Source organism: Mandrillus leucophaeus, unplaced genomic scaffold, assembly GCF_000951045.1.
Source record: "Mandrillus leucophaeus isolate KB7577 unplaced genomic scaffold, Mleu.le_1.0 Scaffold206, whole genome shotgun sequence".
NCBI classification, from domain to species: Eukaryota; Metazoa; Chordata; class Mammalia; order Primates; family Cercopithecidae; genus Mandrillus; species Mandrillus leucophaeus.
In genome coordinates, this window is record NW_012102099.1 from 3,119,302 (window position 1) to 3,145,755 (window position 26,454).

General features: G+C 50.2%; 1 protein-coding gene across 1 annotated transcript in view; it reads right to left on the bottom strand.

The window, feature by feature from the left end:
- Nucleotides 1-286: 286 nt before the first annotated feature.
- The window catches only part of RSPO4 (R-spondin 4), a 41,578-nt gene continuing 15,410 nt past the window's right edge, over nt 287-26,454 (bottom strand). The window contains exons 2-5 of the mRNA XM_011979853.1: nt 7,823-8,011; nt 7,050-7,190; nt 3,918-4,103; nt 287-396 (exon numbers count right to left, since the gene is read on the bottom strand). Coding sequence (XP_011835243.1) covers nt 287-396; nt 3,918-4,103; nt 7,050-7,190; nt 7,823-8,011 — 626 coding nt within the window. The remainder of the gene's footprint in view (nt 397-3,917; nt 4,104-7,049; nt 7,191-7,822; nt 8,012-26,454) is intronic.

The following is a 26,454-nucleotide window of genomic DNA, read 5'->3' on the forward strand; positions in this document are numbered from 1 at the left end:
GGAAGAAACACAGGAAGAAAAAGAAAGATAAAAGATAAGTGAGAAAGAAGAGGAAAGAAGGGAAGGAGGGAGGGAGAAAGGAGAGGAGAATGGAGGTGGAAGAAATAAAGTAAATAAAAAAGAAAAAGAAAGAGAAGGTAGATTGACAGAAAAATGATAGAAGGGTGGAAAGAAAGAGAGGACAAATGGAGAAGACGGACGAGGAAGGGTAAGAGGAGAGGAGGAGGAGCAGGAGGAGGTGTACAGGGGCTGAGGACTAGGACCAGAGAGCCGGGAGAGCCGGCGGTCAGGGCTGCAGGCCGGGCTGGCGCGGCCTCACGTCCAGCCTGCGGTCCAGCTTCCTGTCCTTGCGTGGGCGCCGGTCCTTCCTGCCCTTCTTCTGGCCGGAGGTCCTCTCTGCAACGAGAGCACAGGGCCCGGTGACCAAGGCTGCAGGGCCAGTTAGGTCCTGGGAGCCTCCTCAGTCCTCAAAGACAAGGGTGCCCCACCCACTCCTCAACAACGAGGCTCAGAAGAACATTTAGGCACTGACCTTGCAGTCCCTCCTGTTGACAGTTTGGACCGCGGGCTAAGTTACCCCAAACTGAACCTTTCTCTCTAGTTCTTCAGGGAGTGCTGAGGGTCACTAACTTGCTCAGGGCCCTTTTGTGCTGGAGATCTGGCTTGGCCAGGCCTGCAGGTTCACCTGGGGCCCCCCAGTCAGCACGTAGGGTGGCCTCATGGGAGTCCCATGACTTTCCCCGGCACACTCCTTCCATAGCCAAGCAGGCTCTGTGCTGGACACTGGGCACCTTTCATCTGTGTCCCTGCACCAACTTCTCCATGACACTGTGGCAACAATACTGGAGCATTTAGCAAGTGCTCACTGTATGCAGGTCACAGCCCCAAGTGCTTTATGTGTATGAAACTCACAACAGCTGGGAGAGGCAGGTAGGGTCTGAGCCGCACTCAGTCCCGTCTTCTACAATTGTCCTCTCTTTCTCTCCACCCTTCTATCATTTTTCTGTGCCAGTCTACCTTTCCTTTGTTTTTCTTCTTTATTTCCTTTATTCCTTCCACCTCCATTCTGCCTGTGCCTGCTGCCCGGGGAGTTCTTCTGAGCAGTTGCTTGTCATTGTTATTGACAGGTGAGAAGACCGCAGCATGGTTGGGAGCAAGGTCAGCCCTAAGTTTCTGCTTTACAAAGTGTCTCCACACCCAAGACATTCTTCTACATTGCTTGGGCCCCCTTCAGTTCCCCGCAAGGAGCTGTGTGTCCATTTGAACACGATGAACCTGAGGCTCCACAAGTCACTTTCTGAAGGTGTGCAGCTAGGCCGCTAGAGACCCTCCCAGCCTAGTGGCAAGGGAAGGGCAGTTTTATTCCTTAGGTGTCAACTGTGTACCTGTCTCCCCAAGAGTCAGGACTGTGGCTCCAGTCCTGGCTCCTTCCTCTGCAGAGCAGAGTCAAGGAGCTAAGGCCAGGCTGCCCACTTTTGGGACTCCCCATGCCCACTCTGAGCCCTTGGGGAGCACTGAAGCCAACTCCCACTCTGCGCTGCGGAGCTGACTCTGCAGGCCTCAGGTAGGACTGCATCTGGAGATGGGGTGTGGGTACTGCCTGAGTGGCCCTGCCAGCTCTGATGTGGGGGTGTGGGGGCCAGTGGCTTTGTGTCCCTACCCCTTCCCTAGGCCTGCCTGACAGCTGCTCATGTGCCCATACAGTCACCCACCCATCCCTCCACTTATTTACCCACCTACCCGATTGCCGTCCACTGAATTGCCGTCCACCTGTTAACTCATCTGCTTACCTCCATACCCACCTCCATACCCAATGACCCATCCATCCACCTAGGCACCCACCCATCACCCATCCATCCACCTGTTCACCTACCGACCTACCTACCCACCCACCTAATCATCCACCTACCTACTCATCCACCCACCTACCCTCCCATCTACCCTCCTATCCACCCATCTACCTACCCACTCAGCCACCTGTGCACTCAGCCATCTACCCTCCCACCCACCCATCCATCCACTCATCCAACAAGTATTAACTGGACACCGACTATGTGCCAGACTCTGTTAGAGGCACTAGATAGACAGTTGTGAATAAGGCAGACAAAGCCCTTGCCCTCACTGGAGATCACACTCTAGGAAGGAAAACAAACACTGAACAAAGCAAACACGAGAATGAGCAGGCTCGTTTCAGAAGGGTGCAAGTGCTACCATGTGATACGATGGAAAATGACTCCTGGGAGGGGGACTCATGGGAAGCCTCTCTGAGGAGGAGCCGCTGCAGCCGAGACCCGGATGATGCAGAGAGCTACAGTGGGGTTGTTGCAAGGATTAGAGTCACGTCTTACAGCACTGAGCACAGCCAGCACATAGTAGGTGCTTTACAAATGTTTGCTGTTGTTGCGATTATTATTATCCGGGGGAAGAGTTTTCCCCTCATGACCCCCCCACAGCCATTCACCCCCAGCTCTTGGAGCCATGAGAGGTGCGATGTGGTAATGAGTGCAGGAGAACTGTCTGCCTCCTGTGTGAGTGCTTCCCTGGCTCTGGGGTCCCTTAGGTTCTCTGGTTCCATCTCAACCTCACTCCGTCCTCACCTGCCCAGTATGACTCCCAAAGGCTCCCATCTCTGCTATCTGCACTCCCAACCCAAACAGCACAAGTCCTTCTGAAAGAGGAGTGTCCCTGAGTTCAAATCCTGGCTCCACTACATCCCACCTGGGTGCCCCGGGTGGCCTGGCTCCAGGTCCCTCATCCTTCATCATGACTTTAGATTCCTGTTTGCATGACGAGTTATGTTTGAATTCTAGGTCCACAGCTCCCGGGCTTTGTGACCCTTAGGTGAATGACTCAACCTCTCTGGGCCTCAGTCCCCTCATCTGTAAAATGGGGATAATGTTAGTAACACCTACCGCACAGCATCATTATGAAGATTACATGAGTTAACGATTATAGAGAATTCGGCACAGTGCCCAGTCAACACTGCCAATTCCGCGTAATTACTGCTCACCATTCACATCTTGCCAGACACACCTTGTAGCCTCTCTTCTATGTAAATCAGTGGTCCTTAATAGCTCCCAGACATTTTGGAAATACATGTAGTGGTCTTGGATGCCACAGTGAAGGGGGTTCCTGTGGCATTCAGTGGACGGCAATCGGGATGCAGTGTGGGACAGTCCCCCGCAAAGACGAGTTGTCCCCCATTCCATCCAGTTCTCTCACACCGTGCCCCACCCTCATGTAGCTGAAAAGTCTGCTTGCTGGGAGCTGAATTCTGTTTTACTCATGACTGCCAAGTGATTTCGAACACTTGCATTCACTGAAGACTCTAGAGCACTGCGAGTGTGGTGTCAATCAGAGATCAATTTGGTTGGACCTTACTAACAGTTGGTCACTTTTGGGAAATCGCATCTCTGATGGCAATGCGGCCACGCACTTGGGGCGCTGACCACGGCTGCGGTCTTCGCTGGGATTATGCTTCCCTAAGTGTCTGCTGGTATGTTGGGCCAAGCGCTTTCATGAAATTTCTTTTCTTTCTCCTCTATATTACAGTTAGGGCACTATACCGATAAAAAAATTTACCTTTGCAAGTAGGCTACATTCTCCATGAACTTCATTAAGAATGGTATAGAAGGTATTCCCAAATCCTTCTTATTAAAAGGGGGGTGTTCAGTTTGAGAGGGTTGGGAACTCCTGGCCAGTTCAATTTCCCTAATGTATTTGGGACTGAACCCAGCAAGGAAGGTCCTCCTTTGAAAGGACACCAGGGAAGACGATGTGTACTCCGCATGATGGCATGGCTAATGGTGGCCTTTCAGGCAGTCTCATAGGTACTATTTGTGGGGCAGTGTCCTGAGTCCACTCTGTCCCTGTGGGCCTTTCCCACCACAGCCTCATGTGCCTGTCCTGGGGCTCACCTCCTGGGCAGGGCCTCTGGATGGGACATTTCCTTGACTCAGAAAGCACCTGGCAGGTGGTTGTCTCCTCATGCCCAGCCCGGCCAGCCTCTCGTACCCGGGTCTCCAGGCCCCAAGCTGAGCCGCAGGTCTTTCCGTTGTACGCGCAGGGGCTCCAGCCGCCCCAGGGACCCGGTTCACACTGCCCTGTGGAGTGAAAGGAGAGACAGACAGACAGGGTCAGCCGGCAGTGAGGGTCCTTCAGTAAGCACAGAATAAGCGCAGGGTTTGAGGGGTTCAGCTCTCTGAAGACTGAAGACACCACTTCCACCTGCTAGGAGCAGAGGGGGGACATTTAAAAGTTATTTATAAGAGCCTGGAATGAGAGCTAAACTAATGCATGCACAGACTAATATGGGCCTGAAGACAGAGTGGCCGACTGCCTAGCTTTAAAGGGGAAGGCTTCCTGGAGGAGGTGATGTATGAGTGAAAGGGAGAGAGGGGAGCTCATCAGGTGAGAAGAAGGAAGCCCATTCCAGGCAAGTATGTAAAGCTGTGGGAGCCTGGCCCACCATGTTTGGGAGATGGGGCAGCATGAGTTGGCAGTGAAGTCTCAGGAAGTGGGGGCAGGAGAGGAGGCTGGAAGGTCACCTGGGAAGTCCTCAGGACCCAGACACAGGTTTTAAACTTGATCATGTGTCTTTAATCAACTTTGGAAGGAGGAAAAAGGAGGCCATGGACATAAAAGTTCTTCATAGGGGGTAATTAAAATACACACATACACACACACACATATATGTGTGTGTGTGTGTGTGTGTGTGTGTATACTTTGATTATTTTAAAAGTCCATGAGAAGTAGGCACAGAATATGAGTAGCTGTGAATACTCCTATTTTATAGATCTGGACACTGAGGCCTAGAGCAGGGATTTGCTAAGGGAACGCAGCAAGAGGCTCACACAGCAGACACAGCAAGTTGAAGACGCAGTGGGGCCCAGACCTTGTTAGATGCACACGTTTGACAAGTAAAGACTGAGCACCCAGTGTGTGCTAGGCGCTATTCTGAGTGCTGAGGGAGCAGCAGCAGACAAGACAGACCAGGGTCTGCAGGCCTCCTGGAATTCACCATCTGGACACCGCCGTGATGAGGGAAGCGCAGGCACTGTGGGAGCCCAGAGGCGGCATGGGTTGGGTTGTAGGGGAGGAAACTCCTGGACTGGGTCTTGAAGTGGGGGTGGGATGGCAGGGAAGGGGAGCCTAGTCAGGCTCAGGGAGGGACAGGAGGTGCTCTGGGTGAAGGCATAACCCCAGCACAGTCCCCAAGATGATTTGGCCCGGAACTGGGCAGGCCAGAGAATGAGCTCAAATGGAGGAGGAAAAAAATGTTGGGGGTGGAAAGACTGGCAGATGGGACAGATTGCCCAGGTCCTGGGTGAACTCCGCCCGAGGGCAGTGGGAGCCACTGAAGGGTCCTGGGAGGAAAAGAAATTGAGCAGACTGTCATTTTGAAATACTCCCTCTGCTGTTGAGTGGAGAGTGAGTTGGAGGGACTGAGAGCTGAGGCAGGAGACGTGCAGGAGCTGTGGCCAGAATCCTGGCAATAGGCAGGGGGTGGTGAGAAGGCGGGAAGAGCGGGGCACAGAGGAGAGAAACAAATGGGTGGGGCTGGGGTGGGGAGAAAGGGATGAGCTGGATGGTGTGGGTTTGGGAGCTTTGTGCTGCTTCATTTTCCCCCCAAAGTTCCTCCTGCCACCCGAAATATTATGCATTTGTTTTCGGGTGTCGCTTCTGTCTCTCCATTGAAATGCCAAGTCCATGAGTGCAGAGGCTTTGTTCTGTTCTCTAACATGTCTCCAGCACCTAGGAAAGTGCCTGGCCTTAGCAGATGCTCCAGTAGATATTTTCAGAGTGAATAAATGAACAGACTGGCCTGAATATAGGGTGAGGGAGAGAGAAGAGTCAACAGTGATGTCTGCATCTCAGGCATGGCCACCCAGGGATCAGGGAGCTGGTTATTGAAACCCAGAGGAAACCCAGAGGAAGCGTTAGGCGGTGGACGGTGGCGGTGGGAGTGGAAAGAAGGAACCCAGGGGGCAGTGGAGGTAAGGGTCTGCTGCTCAGGGAGGCTGGAGACACGGAGTCAGGGGCCATCAGCAGCTGGAATGACCATGAATGTGAGCCCGGAGGGAATGCGTGGGCAGAGATGCACAGTTTAGATGAGAATGCCAAGGAGCAGCCTAGTGCAGGGACAGAAGAGGGCTCACAGGCAGGAGTATGACAAGGAGCTGTCAGGAAATAATCAGAGCAGTAATAACACTGATACTGACATGTACTGAGCATCTACTGTGTGCTGGCTGCTGTACTGAGCACTTTAAATTGCACTAATTCACTTAATCCTCATAACAATTCCTCCCCACGAGGTGGGCTCTATGTTCTATTGTCTTTTTTTTTTTTTTTTTTAACGTTTGGAGAAACTGAAGGACAGAGAGCTGAGGTGGTTTGCTTAAGATCACTAAAGGGTAAGGTTTAGAGTTAGGATTGGACCCCAGGCCCGTCCTTTTCCAAAATCAGTGCTCAGCCAGTGTGGTGGCTCATACCTGTACTCCCAGTGCTTTGGGAGACTGAGGTGGGAAGACTGCTTGAGTCCCAGGGGCAGCCTGGGCAACATAGCAAGAGCCTGTCTTTGCAAAAACATAAATGCATCACCAGCTGTTGTGGTACATGCCTGTGGTCCCAGTTACTCGGGAGGCTGAGGCAGGAGGATTCCCTGAGCCTAAGAGTTTGGGGCTGCAGTGAGCTATGATCATGCCACTGCACTCCAGCTGGGCGACACAGCAAGACCCTATCTCAAACAAAACAAGCAAACAAAGAAACAAACAAAAATCAGTGCTCTTCTTCTGCACTCTGCTGATTTCCTTGGCATTAACAATGATGCCAGTGTTGGCTGCAGTAGTAATCATAGTAATGGTGGTTACGTTGGCTCTAGTGTAACACAGTTACTATGTGTAGGTATCTGGTGTACCTGACACGGTGGTGCTCGGCCTCCCCTAACCATATGGCATTCTACTGGGATTTCTTCCAGGCCCCCAACACCTCTCACCAAGCCCCCACTCCAGGGAGGTGGGGGGCAGGGTCAGGGCGGGGAGGTCACTCACCCTGGCACTCCCGTGTGTTCTGGTGGGCCAAAGTGCCTGGCGGGCAGGTGGGCAGACACTTCCCCTTGTACAAGTAAAATCGCCTCTTGCACCGGATGCAGAAGTCCTGGCTGAAGCAGCTCTCACAAGTGGCCCCACATTCTGTAACAGAGCCAAGGATACCCTGGGTGAGGGAGATTGCCAAGGATGGGGCCCACTGGGTCTGCCCGAGGTGGGAGGGCCTCTGGGTAGTTCCAGGCTTGGTAGCATTTGTGTCAGGACTCAGTATCTCCTTTGAAGCCCAGACTTGGCCAAGGTCAAACTGGGCTGTATGTGAAGAGAACTCCCTTTCTCATTTGAGGGGAGGCTCAGAGAGAGTGAGTGACTTGCTTGAAGTCACCGGTAAATCAGGGCTGGAGTGAGGACTCCCTGTTCTTTTTCACATCAGAAATAGTGATGATTTGCCCAAAGTTACAGCAAAAATTAGAGCCTGGAATTAGGACTCCTTTTCCTATTTGGGCTAGGACCAGAGAAGGTGAGTTACATGACTAAGGCCACACTACAAACTAGGGTAGAAGTGAAAGTTCTCTGCTCTATTAGTGCTACTTAAGGCTGAGAGGGGACAGACTTGCCTTAGGCTGCAGAGCCAGCCTGGACGCAGGCATGTATCTCAGCGTCTGGGCTTAAACATGCATCTACTTCCCTGCTGTCTGTGCTGAGATGAGAGGGCGGGATCTAAGCCCGCGATGTCTAGGAGCCCAGCACTAGCATAGAACAAGGGAGAAGCCACGTACTTTTGCACCTGTTGACCTCCTGGCCGCGGATGCCGAAGTAGCCAGGGGGACAGTCGTGCAGGCACTTGCCGTACTGGCGGATGCCTTCTCGGCGGATGAACAGGAAGAGCCTCTGCTGGCAGGTGGAACAGCCATTCTCCTCTGAGCAGATGATACAGCCCGTGCAGTTGCCCCCCAGGCCAGTGCCCACTGCCCGCCAGACCAGGACAGAAGGAGGGAGAAAGGGAGAGAGAGATGGTCAAACCATATATATGAACAGCTGAGATGGTCTCATTGGGATAGCAACTGGGCACACGGCCACCCAACCAAAAGACTACATTTCCCAGCTTCCCTTACAACTAAATATGGTCATGTGACAAAAATCTGGCCCATCAGATGTAAGGTAAAGTAGCATGTGCCACTTCAAGAAAGCTGCCTTAAAGGGCAGGGGTGTGCCCCTTGTCATCCCCTCATCCTTTCTGTTGGGTAGAATGTGAACAATGACTGGAGCACAAGCAGCCATTTTAGATCATGAGGTGGAAACTGTGTCCTGTGAGGCGGTGGAAAAATCAGATTAAAAACACCTGGGTCCCTGAGGAAGGCAGAACTGCTGTACTAGCCCTAGCCTGCCTGTGCAGACTGTTACATGAGAGAGAAATCAACATCTACCTTGCTTAAATCACTGTTATTTGGAGTTTTCCATTACTCACAAGCAAACTTAATCTTTACCAAAGTAAAGTGTGAGTGTGTGTGGGTGCACATGCATGAGCGGGGTGGGGTGAGACCCTCACCCTCTTGCTGGATTCCTGGACAATACTCAACAATACTCCATTTCTCACTGTCACCATCAGCAAGGGCTCCCACCATCATCAGGAATAGCAATGGGATAAATGTATTTAAGGAGAAAAATTTTTGTTGTCCCAGAATTGGTACTCAGGAGCCAAAGCTGGGGAAAAAGAGGCGGAAAGTGCTCTAGAATCTTAAGTGAGCCTTTCCCAGGCTCATAAGGAGTCTCTGTTACCCTGACCATCACCCCAGGACGCTGATTAAGCTGAACACTTGAGGGAGGAACTCATGGGAATTAGGAATTGACAGCCCGGCCAGGCACAGTGGCCCATGCCTGTAACCCCAGCACTTTGGGAGGCCAAGGTGGGAGGATTGCTTGAGTCCAGGAGTTCGAGACCAGCCTGGGCAATATGGCGAGACCCTGTCTCTACAAGAAAAATACAAAAATTAGCCAGGTATGGTGGCACACACCTGTAGTCCTAGCTACTTGGGAGGCTAAGGTAGGAGGATCACTTGAGCTGGGAAGGCCGCAGTGAGCTGTGTTTGTGCAACTGTACTCGAGTCTGAGAGACAGAATGAAGCCATGTTTCCAAAAAAGAAAAAAATAAAAAGAAGTGAGTTGTGGTGCTGTGACTTTTCCTCTGTTCCCAACCCTCCCAACGAAGTGAGGAGATGCCAGAGTAACTCACAAAGACAAGAGATGCTAGCGAGAAGGTGCCAGCATCTCGTGTCTTGCTTGGACATAAACTCATGTCCATAGTCCTGTGAATCTGCCGCCTTCCCATTCCTCTTTGAGCAGACAAAGGAGACCGGGAGACAGAAGGGCAGAGCTGAGGGGGAGAGTGTGGTAGAAGAGGCTGCACATCCTTCCCAGCACGCGTGAGGGGTTTCTCAGTGGTAAGGGGCACCTTGGGAGTAGCCGGGCTTAGGTGGTATTCCTGCTGCCTGGCACAAGAGGGCTGGTTGCTGGGACGTGCCCCAGCAGTATGAGGCATCAGGGGAGACCACTGGGAGTAGGAGGTGGGGGAGAGTCAGAAAATGACCAGGTGTCATTAAGTGACAGGAAAGGATAGTGCAGCTTTTGAGAGGTGGCAACTGGGGAAACAGTAAATGGTTTCATGCTTATATGTCATTAGGGTCAGACTGGTTAATAATCCAGTTAGCGCCTTGATTCATCTGAGCCCCAAGACCACCCAGCAGGAAACATTCTTAGCTCTCCAGCTCCCAGATGCTCCCCTCTTCCTACTGGTGCCCCATCTCCCTTTTAGAGGAATTCCCCATTGTGCGAGGTCCTGATGGGGAACACATCCCGGCACCTTCCCCCGGAGCAGAAACCAAAAGAGGTCTGGCCCTTCTTTAAGTTGGCAGCAGGTGAGAGCTGGCGAAAGCCTGGCCAGATACACATTCTGGTGACTCCAGTCCTGGGAGTGGGACTCAAGAGTGAGGGCCACACAGAAATGGGGTTCATGGTGGAGGCAGAGCAGGCTCTCTGCCTAGCCCTGGCTGAGGCCTTTCTCTCAGCCTCCCATCCCTCAGTCCCTCTGTTCCGTCCTTCCTGCTCCAGCTCTCGGATGAGCACTGCTACGTCCCCAAACCTCATCTTCCGTTCCTTGGATTCAGGGAGGCCCCATATTTCTGTGGCTTGTAACTCAGGAGCCTGACTGATCCAGGGTACTAACGTGTACCCTGGGATCCTGTTCCCGGCCAAAGTTGGCAATGCCCTCAATTTTCTTGCCCTGGGATGAGAAACTGCAACAGGAAAGCAGAATAAAGATTCTTGTGTTCTGGAGCTGCATACCTGGCAGGCACCTGAGGGCAGAGAGCAAGTGTGATGTTGTAAGGGGGATTCCCAGAGTCAGAGAGATAAGAACATCCACTGAGAATTTAGCAGAGTCCAGACTTCTCACTCAGCAAAAGATTCAGATTCTGATACTACCAAGAGCTGGCAAGAATGAGAGGAAACCTTCACCTTTTCACCTTAGATAAGAGTGTCAACTTTGGGGAAAAATCTAGCAGTACCTAATAAATCTGAAGATGTCTCTTTTCTTTTTTGTGTTAAATTTTTTTTTTTTTTTTTTTTTTTTGATAGGATCTCGCTGTGTCACCCAGGCTCCAGTGCAGTGGCATGATCCTAGCTCACTGCAGCCTCAAACTCCTGGACTCAAGCAATCTTCCTGCCTCAGCCTCCTAAGTAGCTGGGACTACAGGCATGTGCCACCACACCCAGATAATTAAAAAATTTTTTTGTACAGATGATCTCTCTCTGTTTCCCAGGTTGGTCTTGAAATCTGGCCCCAAGTGATCTTCCTGCCTCAGGGTCCCAAAGTGTTGGGATTATAGATGTGAGCCACGACGCCTGGCCTAATGTCTCTTTTCTAAATGTAGCAAATTAGCTTCTGGTGTATACCCTAGAGCAGCAGTTCTCAAACTCTGGTGCACAACAGCAGCTCCTAGAGAGCTTGTTGGAGTATAGGTCACTGCGTTCCACCACTGGTACGTCTGATTCAGTAGGTCTGAGAATTTGTATTTCTAACAGGTTCCCAGGTGATATTGATGCTGCTGGTCCAGGGATCACGCTCTCAGAACCACTGACCTAGAGAAACCCTTGTATATGTGTAGAAAGAGACAAAGATATTTATTGCAGCATTATTTAATAGCAAACAACTGCAAAAAGCTAACGCTCTGCCAAAGGAATAAATACATTGTGGTATATTCATACACTACTGCCAGATACCACATACACAATCCAGCCATGATAAATGACGGAGGTAGCTACAGTTATCATTGTGGACACAGCTCAAAGATGGGGCTGAGAGGAAAAAAGCAAGGTGCGCGGTGAATCATATAGTAAGAGCCATTTATATAAAGTTCAAGGACCTGCAAAGCAATATTTTGTAGCATTTGTTACTTGTAAATATGTATTCAGAGCAGAAGACATGAGACTAACCAACACTGAATTCAGGATCGTGGCACACAAATGTTTATTGTATTATTTTAAATTCTTGACTTTAGGTTTGAAATAGTTCACCCTAAAAATGCATAAAGAACAAAAGAATTTAGCCTCTACTGTGTCCTGGGGCAGGAGGAGGTCTACATTCTTTCTTCTCCTTCTCCACTAGCTCCCCTCCCAAGCCCTGTCCCATCTTCAAGCTGAGGTCTTGAGCAGGGGAAGGTGACAAATTCTGAAGACAGGGGACTTGGGTTCCAACAGCATTGGAGACTCGTGCCTCTGCACACTTTGTTAGTCATCCCCTCGTCCACTCTCCCCTCGTCCTCAGTAGTGGAACCCTGATTTTTATTTTATATTTTGAGGCAAGGTCTTGCTCTGTTCCCCAGGCTGGAGTGCAGTAGCGCGACCTTGGTTCACTGAAGCCTGGACTTCCTGGGCTCAAGCAATCCTCCCTCCTCAGTCTCCCTAGTAGCTAGGACTACAGGTGTGCATCACTATGCCTGGCTAATTTGCATATTTTTTTGGTAGAGAAATGGTTTCGCCATGTTTCCCAGGTTGGTCTCAAACTCCCGGGCTCAAGCAATCCTCCTGTCTGAGGCTCCCAAAGTGCTGGGATTACAGGCCTGAGCCACAGTGCCTGGCCAGAACCCTGATATTAAGCGGAGTTTACGTCCTCTAAGACTACATTTCCCAGGCCCTTTGCAGCTATATGTGGTCATGTGCCTATGCTCTGACCAATGGGATGTGAGCGGGCATGCCCTGCGTAGCCCCTTGGGAAATGCTGGCACTGTTCTCCTCCCATTTTCCCTTCCACCTGCAGGACTGCAGGCTTGAGAGTGGAGCCATGGCAGATCCAGGAGGCAGAGGGATCTTACAGAAAGATAGCTTGGTGTGGCTGTATTAACCCAGGACTGCCCACTGCTGAGATTCTTTCCTGGGGAAGGAAGGAAAGCATTGCCCATTTGTTTAGGTCACTGGGCCTTTCTGACGCACACACTGACTGATGATGTCAGGTCTTCTGCCACGCAAGTCAGCACAGAGTCACATCAGTGGAGACCAAGGTGCCCTGCTCTGTGCCTCGGCACTGTGGAAGCCCACTGGACCTGAGATGCGACCCCACTACCAAAGAGCAAGGGGACCCTCAGTTGACTTGCGGTGATCTCTACCACCTGACAGAATAGGACTTCAAATTACAAATTTTGTTAAATTACAGAAAAACAAAGTAGCATTTCCTGCAAAATGAATCTGTGGACAGAGACTCACACCCTGACATGGTGTTGCCGCCCGTTTTGCAGCTGAGAAAAACCAAGAATCAAGGAGGTGAAACGACATGTCCAGGGTCACACAGAATCGGCAGGGGTGGACCCACATCACTCTACCCCACGCTGCCCTCTTAGAGCATCTGTCCAGGGCCTCCTGTGTCAGGCAGAGCCTGGGGCCATGGGGGTGAGCCACACATGGCCCCTACCCCTATAGGACAAACAGCCTGGTGGGAGGAATTGAAGTCCACAGAAGTGACAGCAAAGCAGGATGAGATAACGGGTCAAGATGGAGACAAAGCAAAGCTCTTACTGCTCTTAGAAGAGCTTAGAGGTCACTCAGCATGACTCCTGCAGTTTCAACTGGGGACACTGAGGCCAGAAGGGGTGGAGCTTTCCCCAAAGGCAGGCAGCCAAACTGCAAAGAAGCCTCAGTCCTCTGTTAGAGTTACAGTACTATTTGTTTTTGTTGTTGTTGTTTGTTTGTTTGTTTGTTTTTGAGCTGGAATCTCACTCTGTTGCCCAGACTGGAGTGTAGTGGTACGATCTCAGCTCATTGCAAACTCCGCCTCCCAGGTTCAAACGATTCTTGTGCCTCAGCCTCCCGAGTAGCTGGAATTACAGGCACCCGCCACCAAGCCCAGCTAATTTTTTTTTTGTATTTTTAGTAGAGATGGGGTTTCACCACGTTGGCCAGGCTGGTCTCGAACTCCTGACCTCAAAAAGCTTGGGTATATGCTGAAGGCCAAAGAACCCAACAAAGACCCTCCCAGACCTCAAAGAGTGTTGGCTCACAGGATGGTGTTTAGCATCCTTCAACACCCCAGTCTTTGAAGGGTAGTGGCTCTTTCCGGCCTCATCCTTGACCCTGGCAGTTGGCTAGGATGCCCTCTTGTGCCTCTATGTTGTAATGGCACCTCTTGCTTTTCGACTTCTGACAGCCTGTCTGGTGTTTCATCATGTCTCTGTAACTCATTAGAAAAGCAGTGCTATTGCCTCTCTCTACCCCCTACCCTAAAGTCATGGGTGTAGGCACTTGAATGTTCACTTTGTGAATCATCAGTGATGACAGGAGTCTGTACAGCGTTGCTCTAGAAAGATCCAAACGATGGTTCTTAAACTTGACTGTGCATAACGATCTCCAGAGAGGCTTGTAAAGTGTCTGCTTTGGGCCAGGAATGTGCACTTTAACAAGTCCAAAATAAATGTAACAGGAATTTTGGAAGTGTCTTCCCTGTTCACAGTCTCCTTTCCCTGAGAACTGACCCCAGTAATCATGTTTGTAGGGCATGACTCTGACCCTAGCCAATGGCTGTCTTTTCCAGGATGGACCAATTAGACCTTCCCTCTCCTGGCTGATGGACAATGGTCTGGGCTGGCCTTGACCTAAGGCTATCTGAAGGTGGGAGGGTAGCGTGTTCCGATGCATATGTGTGACAAGCCTTGGTGGGCACTAGCTAACAGAGGCCCCACTCCTCTGCACTGTCTGGCTTTGAGGTTCATGTGTTGCCATCTCCACCCAGATGCACTTAACCTGGGCTTGGACAATCAGAGCATCAGGTCCCCTTGACTACAGTGGTTGTAGGTTCAGACACAGGTGTGCATCCCCACGAGAGCTAGTCTTGGGGTTTTTGCTGAGGTCAACAGATGTGTGTGGAGATGTGTGTTTTCCTTTCCTATCTTTGGATCTAGGAGGATATAGATCAGAGCTGGTGGGTGCCACATGAGGGAAGAGCTTCTGGAGAATGGAGACCACACAGCAGAAGCAGAGCCAGGAGACACAGACAAAGACCAAAAAGAGTCATCTGTGCATGTGGATCCACCCTGGGGATCCATAAATTCTCTTCTTTTCTCAAGTCACATTGAGTTAGGTTTTCCGTCACTTGCAACCAAATGATTCCCGACTAATATAGAAGTAGAGAGAGACAAATAAATCAGATGCAGAGAGAGAAGCGGCAACCAGAACCTCATGGGCTCCTTAAGACAAAAAAAGTTTCTCACTGCCTCCCAGTCTCCCAGTCCTTCCCAAAGCTTGGCTGGTCCCATAGCTCCAAATAAAGTGACTTTTTGACTTGAGCTAGTTTTCTTCTGTCAAACTACAATAAAAATGGATGTAGCTCACTAGATAGCAAACAGATCACGGTAGAGCAGCTCTGCTTTGGCAGCAAACAGATCACGGTGGAGCAGCTCTGCTTTGGCACGAATGAGGAGCCTGGAGCACCACCTACCCAACCTGATCACCCTGGTGCTCCAGGGGACACTGGGGCTCCAGGGAGCACACTTTGAAACCCCCTGGGTCCTTCTACACATCTCGGCCTCCATCGCTGTCCTCTCCCAGCCGAGATGCACATTTTAAAAGCATTTAAGCTCTAATTGCAACCTCCCCAAGTTTTCTTGGGACATCACAGTGGATGGCAGGCACCCCATGTAATTTCCATTAACAAACGTCTCCCATAATCAAGATCATCCTCCCTCAGTCAAAACACCAGTAGGCCACAAAAGCATGGCCCTGTGTTGCTCCAGCAGCTGGAGAGGCTTAGAATGAAATCTGAGTCACTCCATGTTTCCCCAAGCACCCGAGGGATAAGTCCAGACTCAGATGTCCATTTTATGGAGAATGACAGTGGAATCAAACACACCAGATTTGACAGTTTGCAAAGTGATAAAGGCTTATGACAACTCTGAATGCATGCATTAACCCACGGTTCAGTGATCCATTCATTCATTCACTCATTCATTCAACAAACAATTACTGAACCCCTATTCTGGGTCAGGTCCATTGCTGGGACTCAATGGTTATGAGCTTTGGGGGAGCTGTGTGACATTGGGCAAGGTACTTTACCTCTACAAGCCTCAGTTTTTCCAGCTGTAAATGGGAATAATAATGCTTATTTTGCAGGGCTGTTGTGATTAAAGGAGATGGTACATGAAAAACTGTTAGCTCAGACCACCTGCAGCAGGCATCTCATAAATAATACCATTATTATATTGAGAATGATGTGTTTTCTGCCCTCATGGGACTTAAAAATCTAAAGATGTGTAATGATGCAGGTTCCCAGATTGATATCCTGGCCCCATCACTCATTGAACAAGTCCCCTCCTCTCTGTGGGTCTCAGTTTCCCCATCTGAAAAATTGTGGCAGCAATTCCTACCTCCACGTGACTTGTTATGAGGGATGTGCAAACCAGCAAGTGCTGGCACATAGTAGGTGCTCCTCTGTAAACCTAGGTTCCCTCCCCATTCCCTCACCATCGTGACACATAGTGGGACTGTCAACCAACATCTGGACCCTTCTCCTCTTTCCCAGGTGAGCAAAAAGAAGGCAGAGATGTTGGTGAGGCTGGAAGGAGGCCAGCAGGCTCCAGGGACATGGTCTTTTGCCCTCTGGATGGTGACGTGCTCAGGGCAGAGATATTAGCCAGCAGCTTTGGTCCTAGGTGAAGGGCAGGCTTATTCTTTCTTTTGGGAACAGGGAATAACCTGTGTTCTTCAAACAAGGGTCCCTAAGCTCAGAGTCACCCATATCCTGAGAACTGCCCTAAGCAACTTGTTTCAACAGGAGTCAATGGCTCAACATGTGCAAGTGATTGCTGTATTTTTTTCTTCCATTTCAGGGTTTTGAGTGAATTTAGGGTCATCTCTGCCATATCATATCTTCCATCTGCCTTCACTCTGCAGAACTTCCCTGAGGGGGTCAAAAAGTGCAGGGTGACATCTGGGGCCCTGAAAATGTCACGTTCTCCTGTGCAAGCTCGTGTCCTCAGCAGCCCACAGTGAGACTCTCATTGAAATTTCCTTAATACCCAAGCCAGAAACTCTAGCCCCATACATTTTTAAAAACAAGACTAATTTGGATAGATTTCTAGCATTTAAAAAAATCAAGAGATTTCACATTAAAAAGCGGGAATTTGAACTTCCTTGGAAAAAGTCAGAACATCTGCCAACACTAGGTCTGCTGTCACAGGGCAGCGAGTGGTTAGAGGTACATCAATAAGGCACATGCTCCCCAGGTTACTGCAGACCCTACCCCTCTCTATTGTATTCCAGATACTGAGGGCAAAGGTCAGCTGCCCTGCGTTCTCTTCCTTGAGCTACCTCTTAACACCCACTTCCCTCACTCACAGTAGAACACAATGTAGAGCAGGGGTTCTCAAACTTGGACATGCATCAGATTCACCTAGAGGGCCTGTTAAAAACACAGGCTGCTGGGCCTTACCTTAGAGTTGCTGATTGAGTAGGTCTAGGCAGGGCCTGAGAATCCACATTGCTAAAGGTTCCCAGGTGATGCTGACCTTTGCTGGCCCTGGGCCCACACTTTGAGAACTACTAGTGTGAAATAGGGTTAAGAGCCAGACTGGTTGGATTGAAATTTCAGCTTTGCCCCTTACCCTTGCCATGTGACCTTGAACCAGTGCCTTAACCTCTCTGTGCTTCAGTTTTCTCATCTGTAAAACAGGAATCCTCCTGGCTGACCTCCCAGATGTGCTGTGGGGGCCTGGGCAGGGCTGACACTCAAGTGGGTCTCCATGACATCACTGTTACTACCATTATGATCACCACCCACCCTGCCTGTGTTGGCATTTGTGATCCTGGAACTGCTTTGACAATCAGTGCAGAGCTTTTGGTTTTGATGCCAACATTTTTGGGGGTAGAGTTTCTTCATAATTGGGGTGTGCCCCGGGAAGTATGTCTTGCATGAGAACATCATGTCATGGTGAACTAAGGATTTAATACAGCTGTCCTGGAGGACTCCCGGGGAGTAAGAAGGATGGGGAAGGACAGCAAGACACCACTGCCCCCTGCCCCAAGGCAGTGAGACTGAGGCGAGCCAGACCCTGCTGAGGACCCTGCTCTGTCCTTGGGAAGGACCCAGAACCATGCAGGAGGGCCCCACACAGACAGTGCTGGGCAGTGCATCCTCCGATGCCCGCCTGGCAGTGCAGGATGCATGTTACCGATGACCAAGGGAAATAAACAACATCTGGGCACCCGCCTGCCCACTCAGGCCTCCACATATGGGAGGCAATCGCCACCACTGGAGGCTTGCTCAGAAGATCCCCCAGCATATTTCTGCCTGGGGGTGGATTGCACCATCCCTAGCAAGGGGGTGGGCCGTGGAGATGACTCCCAGCTTAGAGACTCCCTGGGATCAGGGCTAGAGGTTGCTAGCCCATTGGACCCTTCTGAGCACTCAGGAGGTGGGGGGACCAGCAGGGCAGAGCATTCAGCTGAATGTTGTGGTTGCCTTGGCTTTGGGGCCAGACAAACCACCACTTCCTAGCTGGGTGATATTGGGCCAGTGGCTTTACTATTCTGAGCTTTGGTCTTCTCTTCTGTGAAATGGGGACAATAGTAGCAACCACCTCCCCGGCAGTTGTGGGGATGCCATGAACTCATCCACGCAAAGTGCTTAGCACAGCTCACAGCAGATGAACGAGCACTCTGTTACTACTTGATTCATGCGAGATGCTCCCTTGAGAGCTGGGCCCAGCTTGCCTTGCTCACCTTTAAATTCCCACAGCCCTGCACATTGTAGGTGCCCATTAACTACCCATTTGTGATTATACCCATTATGCCTATTCATTATTTCTTAAATGAATGAATGAATGGTGGCTCAATAAAGGTTCTCAAAAACTGCACTTAGGGTGCTCACAGCCTATTTGGGAGGACCAGGCCCATACAAATGTGGAGAAAGCCAATGACCTCCACCGAGCAGGGCTCAGAGCCAAGTGAAGGACCCAGGCAGGGTGGGAGTGAGAGTCCAGAGACTGGAGACATCAGGGGTGGTTTTCTAGGCAGGCAGATGTAGGGACAGAAGCTGAGGCCAGGGGCGGGACTGGTTTGTGTAGACGGAGGAAAGGTTTCTAAGAGAGGTGAGTACAAGATGACATTGTACTCAATTGGTAGAAAGGGCGGGGCTTGAGCAAGGAGCAGACGGCAAATCCCTGCTAAGGTGCCAATACAGGACACCTAAGGGGCTGATAGATAAGACTCTCAAAATACAGTAAGAATAGGCACACATCCAATATGGAAACTTTTCATCCTTTGCCCTCCAAACCTGCTTCTCCTGTCCATTTCAGTCAGTGGCTACTCTACTCAGGGCTGAAGACTTCAGTGGCATCCTTGTCTCTTCTCTCTCCTTCATATCCTACTATTGGCACATCAGGAATTCGGTCAGTTCTACTTCTGAAATATGTCCGGGAATACTTCTCTCCACCCTCCCTGCCCCCACCCCCTTCCCTGCTCCTGCCCTCTTTCCCCACCACTCACCTTCTCTGGCTATGCTGGCCTCATTCTCCATGTTCCCCATCTGCCAAGACCACTCCCACCACTTGCTCTTCCTTTTGTCTGGAAGGCCCTTCCCACATTCACCCACAAGGCTCCCTCCCTCAAATGTCTCCTTGTGGGGACAAGAGTGATTCCTTCTTAGATGCTCATCTGCCACGTCGACTCCTGACTAACCTTGAGTCCAGTAATGCCTCCAAGATGTCCAGCTGAAGCATTAGTCTGTATGCAGAAACACTTATTTGCTGCGGGTTTCACTTTTCCTCCAAAACAAACCTTGATGCCGCTGCAGGAATCATAGGCTACGACGCCCATAGCACAGTGCCAGTCACCTGCGCACTCCTCTCAGAGCACGCAGACCTTTCTCCCCAAGATATATAAGCCCTGGGTCTGGGGGGTTACAGCTCGGAGATCTACCTATCTTGAGGCTGCCCAAGATCTTGCTCTGTTCATAAGTTCCCCAACTAATAACCCTTTACCGACAAATTGGAATTGTCTGCCTCATTCTTTGGTTTCTCAGCTCCTTCTGCATTTGGGGTCACCTTACGTATACAGCCCTTTCACAGAACACCCCTTCCCTGTGATCCCCCCAGACCTCCTGCCTGCAGCAGCATCACACCACACCCCACTCCTCTCCTACGTTGCTATGTTCTTCATGCCATTTATCCCCACCTGATAGGGTCTAAATTTGGCAGGTGCTGTTGTCTCTTTCCCACCAGTGAAAGATGAGTTCCAGGAAGGCAGAGATGAGCCACGGCACACTGGACCAAGTATGCAGCTCCTGCCTTCTCACTTAACCAATTATTTCTTTTATAGCTGCTTACCGTTCCACATAGAGGGGCTGCAAAACTGATTCAAGCACTATTATCACACCCATTTCAGAGAGGAGGAAACTGAGGTTCAGAGTAATTATGCTGCTTGCCTGAGGTCACTTAATAAGAAGTGGAGCAGATATTCAAACCCAGGCAGTGTGACTCTGAACCTGAGGGTTATCCTTGAGGCTACACTGCAGTCTGGATACTCGACATATCCCCGTGCGCCTCCTCAGTCCTCCATGCAGAGTCCCTTACCTACTGAGGCCTTGCTAAGTTGCCAGTGCTGTGCTGAGGCCTTCTTCAGCGTCCACTTGACCTCACCTGAGACAGGAAATTGGCCAAATGGTGGCAGTGCAGGCTGCCCCAGGACTGACCCTGCCCCCTCTGCATTCCTCATCCATCCTCCCCTCACACCCAATAGACAGTGAGCAGATCAATAGGTGTGTGTTCAATCAGGGGATGAAATGCCCACTCCATCTCTCAAATTCTTCAGGAGTGAGTCTCTTGCCTCGCAACTGGGACTTGGGGAGGATGTAGAAAAATTACCTGCTAAGTTGCAGCCACTGCTGGACATTCTGGCCAGAATCCTCTTTAGACATTGACCTATATGGGCTGGTCGCAGGGGTGGAGAGCGTGGTGGTAAAACCGGGGTTCAAACTCACATTTGTTGATTTCATGGCCAGTGGTGATCTCAGATTTCAACCCACATCAGAATCACCTGAGGCTGCTTATGAAAAACAAGAGGTGCTGTCGCCTCTCGACACATGCAGTTGTTTTAACGTGAATGGTGTGCCCAGGGTACGTGCATGAACTCGGAGATCTTCAAAAACTGCCCTGTGAGGTCAGCCAGGGCTTCCCAAACTGTAATATGCACACAAAGGGATTTAACTCAGGGATCTTGGGTTAAAATGTGGATTTTGATGCTAAAGTTCTGGAATGGGGCCGGGGTGCTGGCCCGAGAACTCACTTTAAGAAGCGAGGAGGGAGATGCTGTTATCATTCCTCATTTTCCAGCTCAGGAGGCGAAGGCTCAGAGACCAACAACTCTAAGTGGTGGAGTTAGATTTAAAACCACAGCTGATGAAGACCCCAGACTCATTCTACTGTGTCACACTGCCTTACCCTGTTGGTCTGATGGTGAACGTGGAGGGGGACAATGGGAGTGATACTCAAAAGGGGCAACCTGACTGGGCACAGTGGCTCACGCCTGTAATCCCAGCACATTGGGAGGCTAAGGCAGGTAGATCATAGGAGGGTCAGAGTTCGAGACCAGTCTGGCCAACATGGCAAAACCCCATCTCTACTAAAAATACAAAAATTAGCTGGGCATGGTGGTGCACACCTGTAATCCCAGCTACTCAGGAGGCTGAGGCTTGAGAATCACTTGAATCCAGGAGGCGGAGGTTGCATAAGCCAAGATTGCACCACTGCACTCCAGCCTGGGCGACAGAGTCGGACTCTGTCTCAAAAAAGATAAGATAAAATAAAATAAATAAAAAATAAAATAAAATAAAATATCAAAGGGGCAACTGACTCCTTTCGCCATTCATAGGAGGGGCATTTCCCCAAGTAGCCTGAGTTGGGGACAGTCCCGCCAGGCCCAGCATGACAGAAAAAAAGGGGCTGGGTTTGTGTGTGTGTGATGTGTGTGTTTGGGGGACAGGGGCAGGTGTGTGCTGACGCATGAGACCCCTGTCTAAAGGGATTTGCCTGTCCCCAGGTTAAAGCATGGAGAAGGCCCGAGCCCCTGCTCCATGCTGGTCCTGCAGGGCTCAGCTGGGGCCCAAATCGGGGGTTGACACAGTGGAACAGGCTGCTTGTGCCTGGCATTCCCCACTTCCTGACCCACATCAACCAAATCTCTGCTTCCCCATCCTTATGGACCTGCCCTGGACCACATTTATTCTGCCCTCCATTGGCTACTCATTAAGAGAAATTGCATTTGTGTTTTTGGTGGGAGCCCTGGGGGTGCTGAGCAACCCAGAGCAACCACTAGTGACCTTCAGAAAAATCATATTAAAGAAAAAAGGGTTGCTTTTGGATTCCTCATCATTCGGCAAGCTGCGCTGAGGGTAGAGCAGCCAGCTGAGTTTGGGACCGGGGCAGAGAGTTTACCCTCCAGCTGGCTTCTCCAGACCCATCGGTCCAGAGCTAGTGCCGTTAGCCGTGAACACAGAACTGTCACAAAGCTGTCCTGAGCATGAAACTGTTACCAACCAATCTGTCTGTGGAGTTGTTACAAAACTGTCTTGTGTGTGAATGTGTCACAATGTTGTCAAGTATGTGACTTTGTATAAGAAATTGTCATGCAGTTGTCCTCTAGGTAAAACTGCCAAGAAGTCGTCAAGTATATGCAGTTGCCGCTCATTTGAAAAACTACTGGGAAAAAGTTTCTTCTCTTTTCATGTATGAGGGACAGGTTGCTGTATGTGTGACCTTGAGCAAGTTGCTGACAGGCACTGTGCGTGGCTGCTGCTTCTGCAGTAACACTGCCTGGCACACAGTAGGTGCTCAATGAGTACTTGCCAAATGTCTCCTCAGGGCTGCAAAGTGGACTCAGATAGGTTCTGGTTCTTTCAGGTGCCGGCTTTGTCCCATAGTGGGCTGGGCTGGGTGCCTCGGGTAGGTCTGCTGCCTTTTGCATCCTCTCTGAGCCTGCTTTGGTTGTCTGGGTGCCTAGGGTAGGTCTGCTGCCTTTTGCATCCTCTCTGAGCCTGCTTGGGTTGTTGTAAAGTGCAGAGGCCTGTGTATGACGTGCCCAGCAATACTGGGGAAAATAAATGCTGGCTGCTAATTCTCTCTCTCCCTCTTGTGGGGGGTTTATGATTCCTCAGGGCTCTTCAGGGTAGCAGAGGCCTCTCGTGGCTCTTTGGGAGGCTGTGGAAGCTTCAGCTTTGGCTGAGTAGGACGTTTGCTGTGGTTAGGACTCTGGCAGGACACCTCCAGTCAATCAGGATGCTCAGTGTCACAAGGATTGGGGGCAATGCCCACTGCCCCAAACCCAGGAGGTCTCCTCTGGGGGGGATGTGAGCTCTAGGATTCCAGGAAGGGTGGGAGGAAACCTAAGGAGAGCTGAAAGCTCGTAATTCCTAAGATAAGGCCGAGTGAGAAAGGTACCAGCTTTTGAAGTTTGTTCTGCAAACGACCTTCTTCACTTTTTTGCGTTGAAGCCCTGCAATCAGCAGAGCTCAGGGCTAGGAATTAGGGCCTTTACTCCTGTCCCAGCTTGGACTCAGATTCATTGTATGACCATTGGCAGGGCACCTCATTGCCCCCTGCCTCAGTTTCCCTATCGGAAAAACAGAGGCTTGGTCTTAATAAAGAACTTTTGAACTTTTTCTTAGCCAAAGGAGCCTTCTTTTTTCCAAGATGAAATGTGATATAAGAGATCGATTCCTAAAATGAATGAGTTGAACTGTTTTGGCTGAGGCCAGGATGGGGGTGAGGGTGAGGATCTCGAGCTGTCTTTTCGGTTTCCTTTGCCTACTTCTAGAGGCAGGCTCTGAGGGCTTGGATACTCCCTAAGGACCCTTTGAACCCCAGACTTCCACAGGGCTAATGGCTGTAAGGAAGGTGATATAACTTTGTGGGACTCTGGAGCCTGGGTTCATTCCCACACTAGCTTCTCTGAGCATTAGTTTTCCCATCTGTAAATGGGGATAATGACTATGCTCACATGTTTTTGTGACAGTTCAGTAAGCTGGTTTTGTGTGTGGCATGCCAAAACAGGGTTTGGCTGACATGGGTTGCACAGCAAAGCGGGAGCTGCTAGCAGTTGTGGATCTCTTCTCTCACAAGCGAGACTGCCTCAACAACTCTGCGATATGGGTAGCGTTATCTGGTCTTGCAGACAAGGAAGCTAAGGCACAGAGAAGGTAAGTAAGTTGCCCAGATCACATAGCTGGTGAGTGGCAAACTCAAAGCCAGGCAGTCTTAGTAACAGATAGTTACTGTTATTTTAAGTACTGGGGAGAGACTAGGCCCCAGAATAGGTCCAAAATAAATACCCTCCTCACCTCATATAATTAAGCCCTAAGAAAGCTTAGAAATAGGCCAGGCATGGTGGTTCATGCCTGCAGTCCTAGCATTTTGGGAGGCTGAGGCGGGTGGATCACGAGGTCAGAGTTCAAGACCAGCCTGACCAAGATGGTGAAACCCTGTCTCTACTAAAAATACAAAACACCTGCACTGGGTGCGGTGGCAGGCACCTGTAATCCCATTACTTGTGAGGCTAAGGCAGGAGAATCGTGTGAACCTGGGCAGCAGAGGTTGCAGTGAGCCGAGATCGTGCCACTGCACTCCACCCTGGGTGACAGAGTGAGACTCTGTCTCAGAAAAAAAGAAAGCTTAGAAATATAACCAGCTCCCAGTGCTGAGAAGACTTGGGGCCCTGCTGCCAGTGAGCATCAGGAAAGGGGGCAGGTCTAAAAGTCAGGGCTGACTGAGGCAGGCCCTTGGTCAATGTGTCCCTGCCAGTGTTCCTGGGACAGCCCCAGTTCTTCTCAGCCAGCAACCTGGGTAACTGGAGCTTCCAAGAGGTGGCGGAGAGTTGGGAATGCAGTTTGGGCCTCCAGCCACCTGGCACAAAGTAAGCATCTTCAGGGACCCTATTCTGGGTTTGGTCTCTCCCCATGGGCCTTCTTCAACACTCAAATCCTAGTACAAGGGAGAGAGCCCCAGATGTGGACTCTTGTCTAGTTCTGCAAGTCCTCAGGCAAGTGTCTCTGTCTCTGGGCTTCAGTTTCTCCATCTGTTAAATGGATGTTTAAACTCGGTGTTTCTAAAGGCTCACTGTTCACCCATCCATCCACCCGCCCACCCACCTACCCATCCACCTACCCATCTGCCCACCCATCTATCCATCCATCCATTCACCCACCTACCCATCCACCTACCCATCTGCCCACTCATCTATCCATCCATCCGTTCATCCATCCTTCCACCCACCCACCCATCTATCCATTCATCCATCCACTCACCCACCCATCTATCCATCCGTCCATCCACCCACCCACTCATCTATCCATTCATCCATCTATCCACCCACCCACCCATCATCCACCCAACCATCTATCCATCCATCCATCTATTCAGTAGATATTTCTTGAATACCATCTATGTGCCAGGATCCTTTATTTATTAAAGTTAAAAGACAAATCACAGACCTGTAGAAACATTTTAGAAAGACACACAAAATCATACTGGATTGGAAATGTAAATTTCCCAGACCCTTTTATTCACCAGCGACTCTCCAGCGCCATGCATAGGGCCACATGTCTACTAGGTGCTCTGTAAAATACTTGCTGGATGTAAGAATGAATAGGACATATTTTGCTGTTCTAAAAAGAGCTGCCTCCTGAATCTGAAAGTGGAGTCAGACATCCTCTCTAGGACTTTAATAGCTGAAAGTTACCAGAAAGCTTTGAGATCTGCCCAAAGTTATTAAGGATTGGAGTTTAAAAATATGACTGTGTATTGGGGGCGGGGGATGGGGGATGTGTGGAAAGCATGTCATGTTTGTAACCCTCTGTTACAACTTCAGTATCATCATTAAGCCAGTTACACACAAAGTAGCCAAGAATATCCTTAATATACAAAGAGCTCCTATAAATCAATAAGAAAAAGGGGAATGATCCAAGTGTGTTGAGGGAGAATGGGCAAAGACATTACAAGTAATTTAAAAAAGGAAGACAAACGGGACAATAACCATATGCAAAGCTGTTCTACTTCCCTAAGAATTTTCAAATTGAAGATGAGAACAAGAATGAAATACTACCATGACCTACAAGATATGGAAACTGTAAAAGACTCTGGCACCTTATTTTGAGAAGGCAATTTAGGCAGAGTCTATTATCTGTAGCATGAGGTAGTAACAGCATTTGACAGGCAGTGTCCTGAGTTCAGAGACGGGTAGGCACTTGTTAGGAGCCACACAGTGAGTCATGGGAGGGGAGGAGCTAGAACTCAGACCTCTGGATGGGCACCTTTGACTCTTTATCTCCAGCCAGCTGGTCCTCTCTATCTGGGCTAGTGTGCAGCCTGGCCCCTGGCCCCTGACTGGGTAGCCCGGGTCTGCTATATCCATTGCTGCACCCTGCTCTGGGCCTGAGGATGACTGGGACACTGCTATTCCAAATGACACGTCTCTCATGGTTACCCTGTCCTTCCCAGAGATGAATCTTTCAATTAGTCCTGCTGGGCAGCAGCCTTAGAGGGTAGAGGTAGGACTCCAAGTCTGGGGATGAGATAAACCTGTTCTCAAATCCCAGCCCTACCTTTACTCCCTGGGACAGTTACTTAACCTCAGTTTGCTCATTTGTAAAATAAACACTGTCCAGGTGTGGTGGCTGACACCTGTAATCCCAGCACTTTGGGAGGCTGAGGTGGGAGGATCACTTAAGGCCAGGAATTTGAGACCAGCCTGGGCAACACAGTGAGACCCTTATCTCCATGAAAATAAAATTTAAAAAAATTAGCCAGGCATGGTGATGCATACCTATAGTCCCAACTACACAGGAGGCTGAGGTGGGAGGATTGCTTGAGCCCTAGAGGTCAAG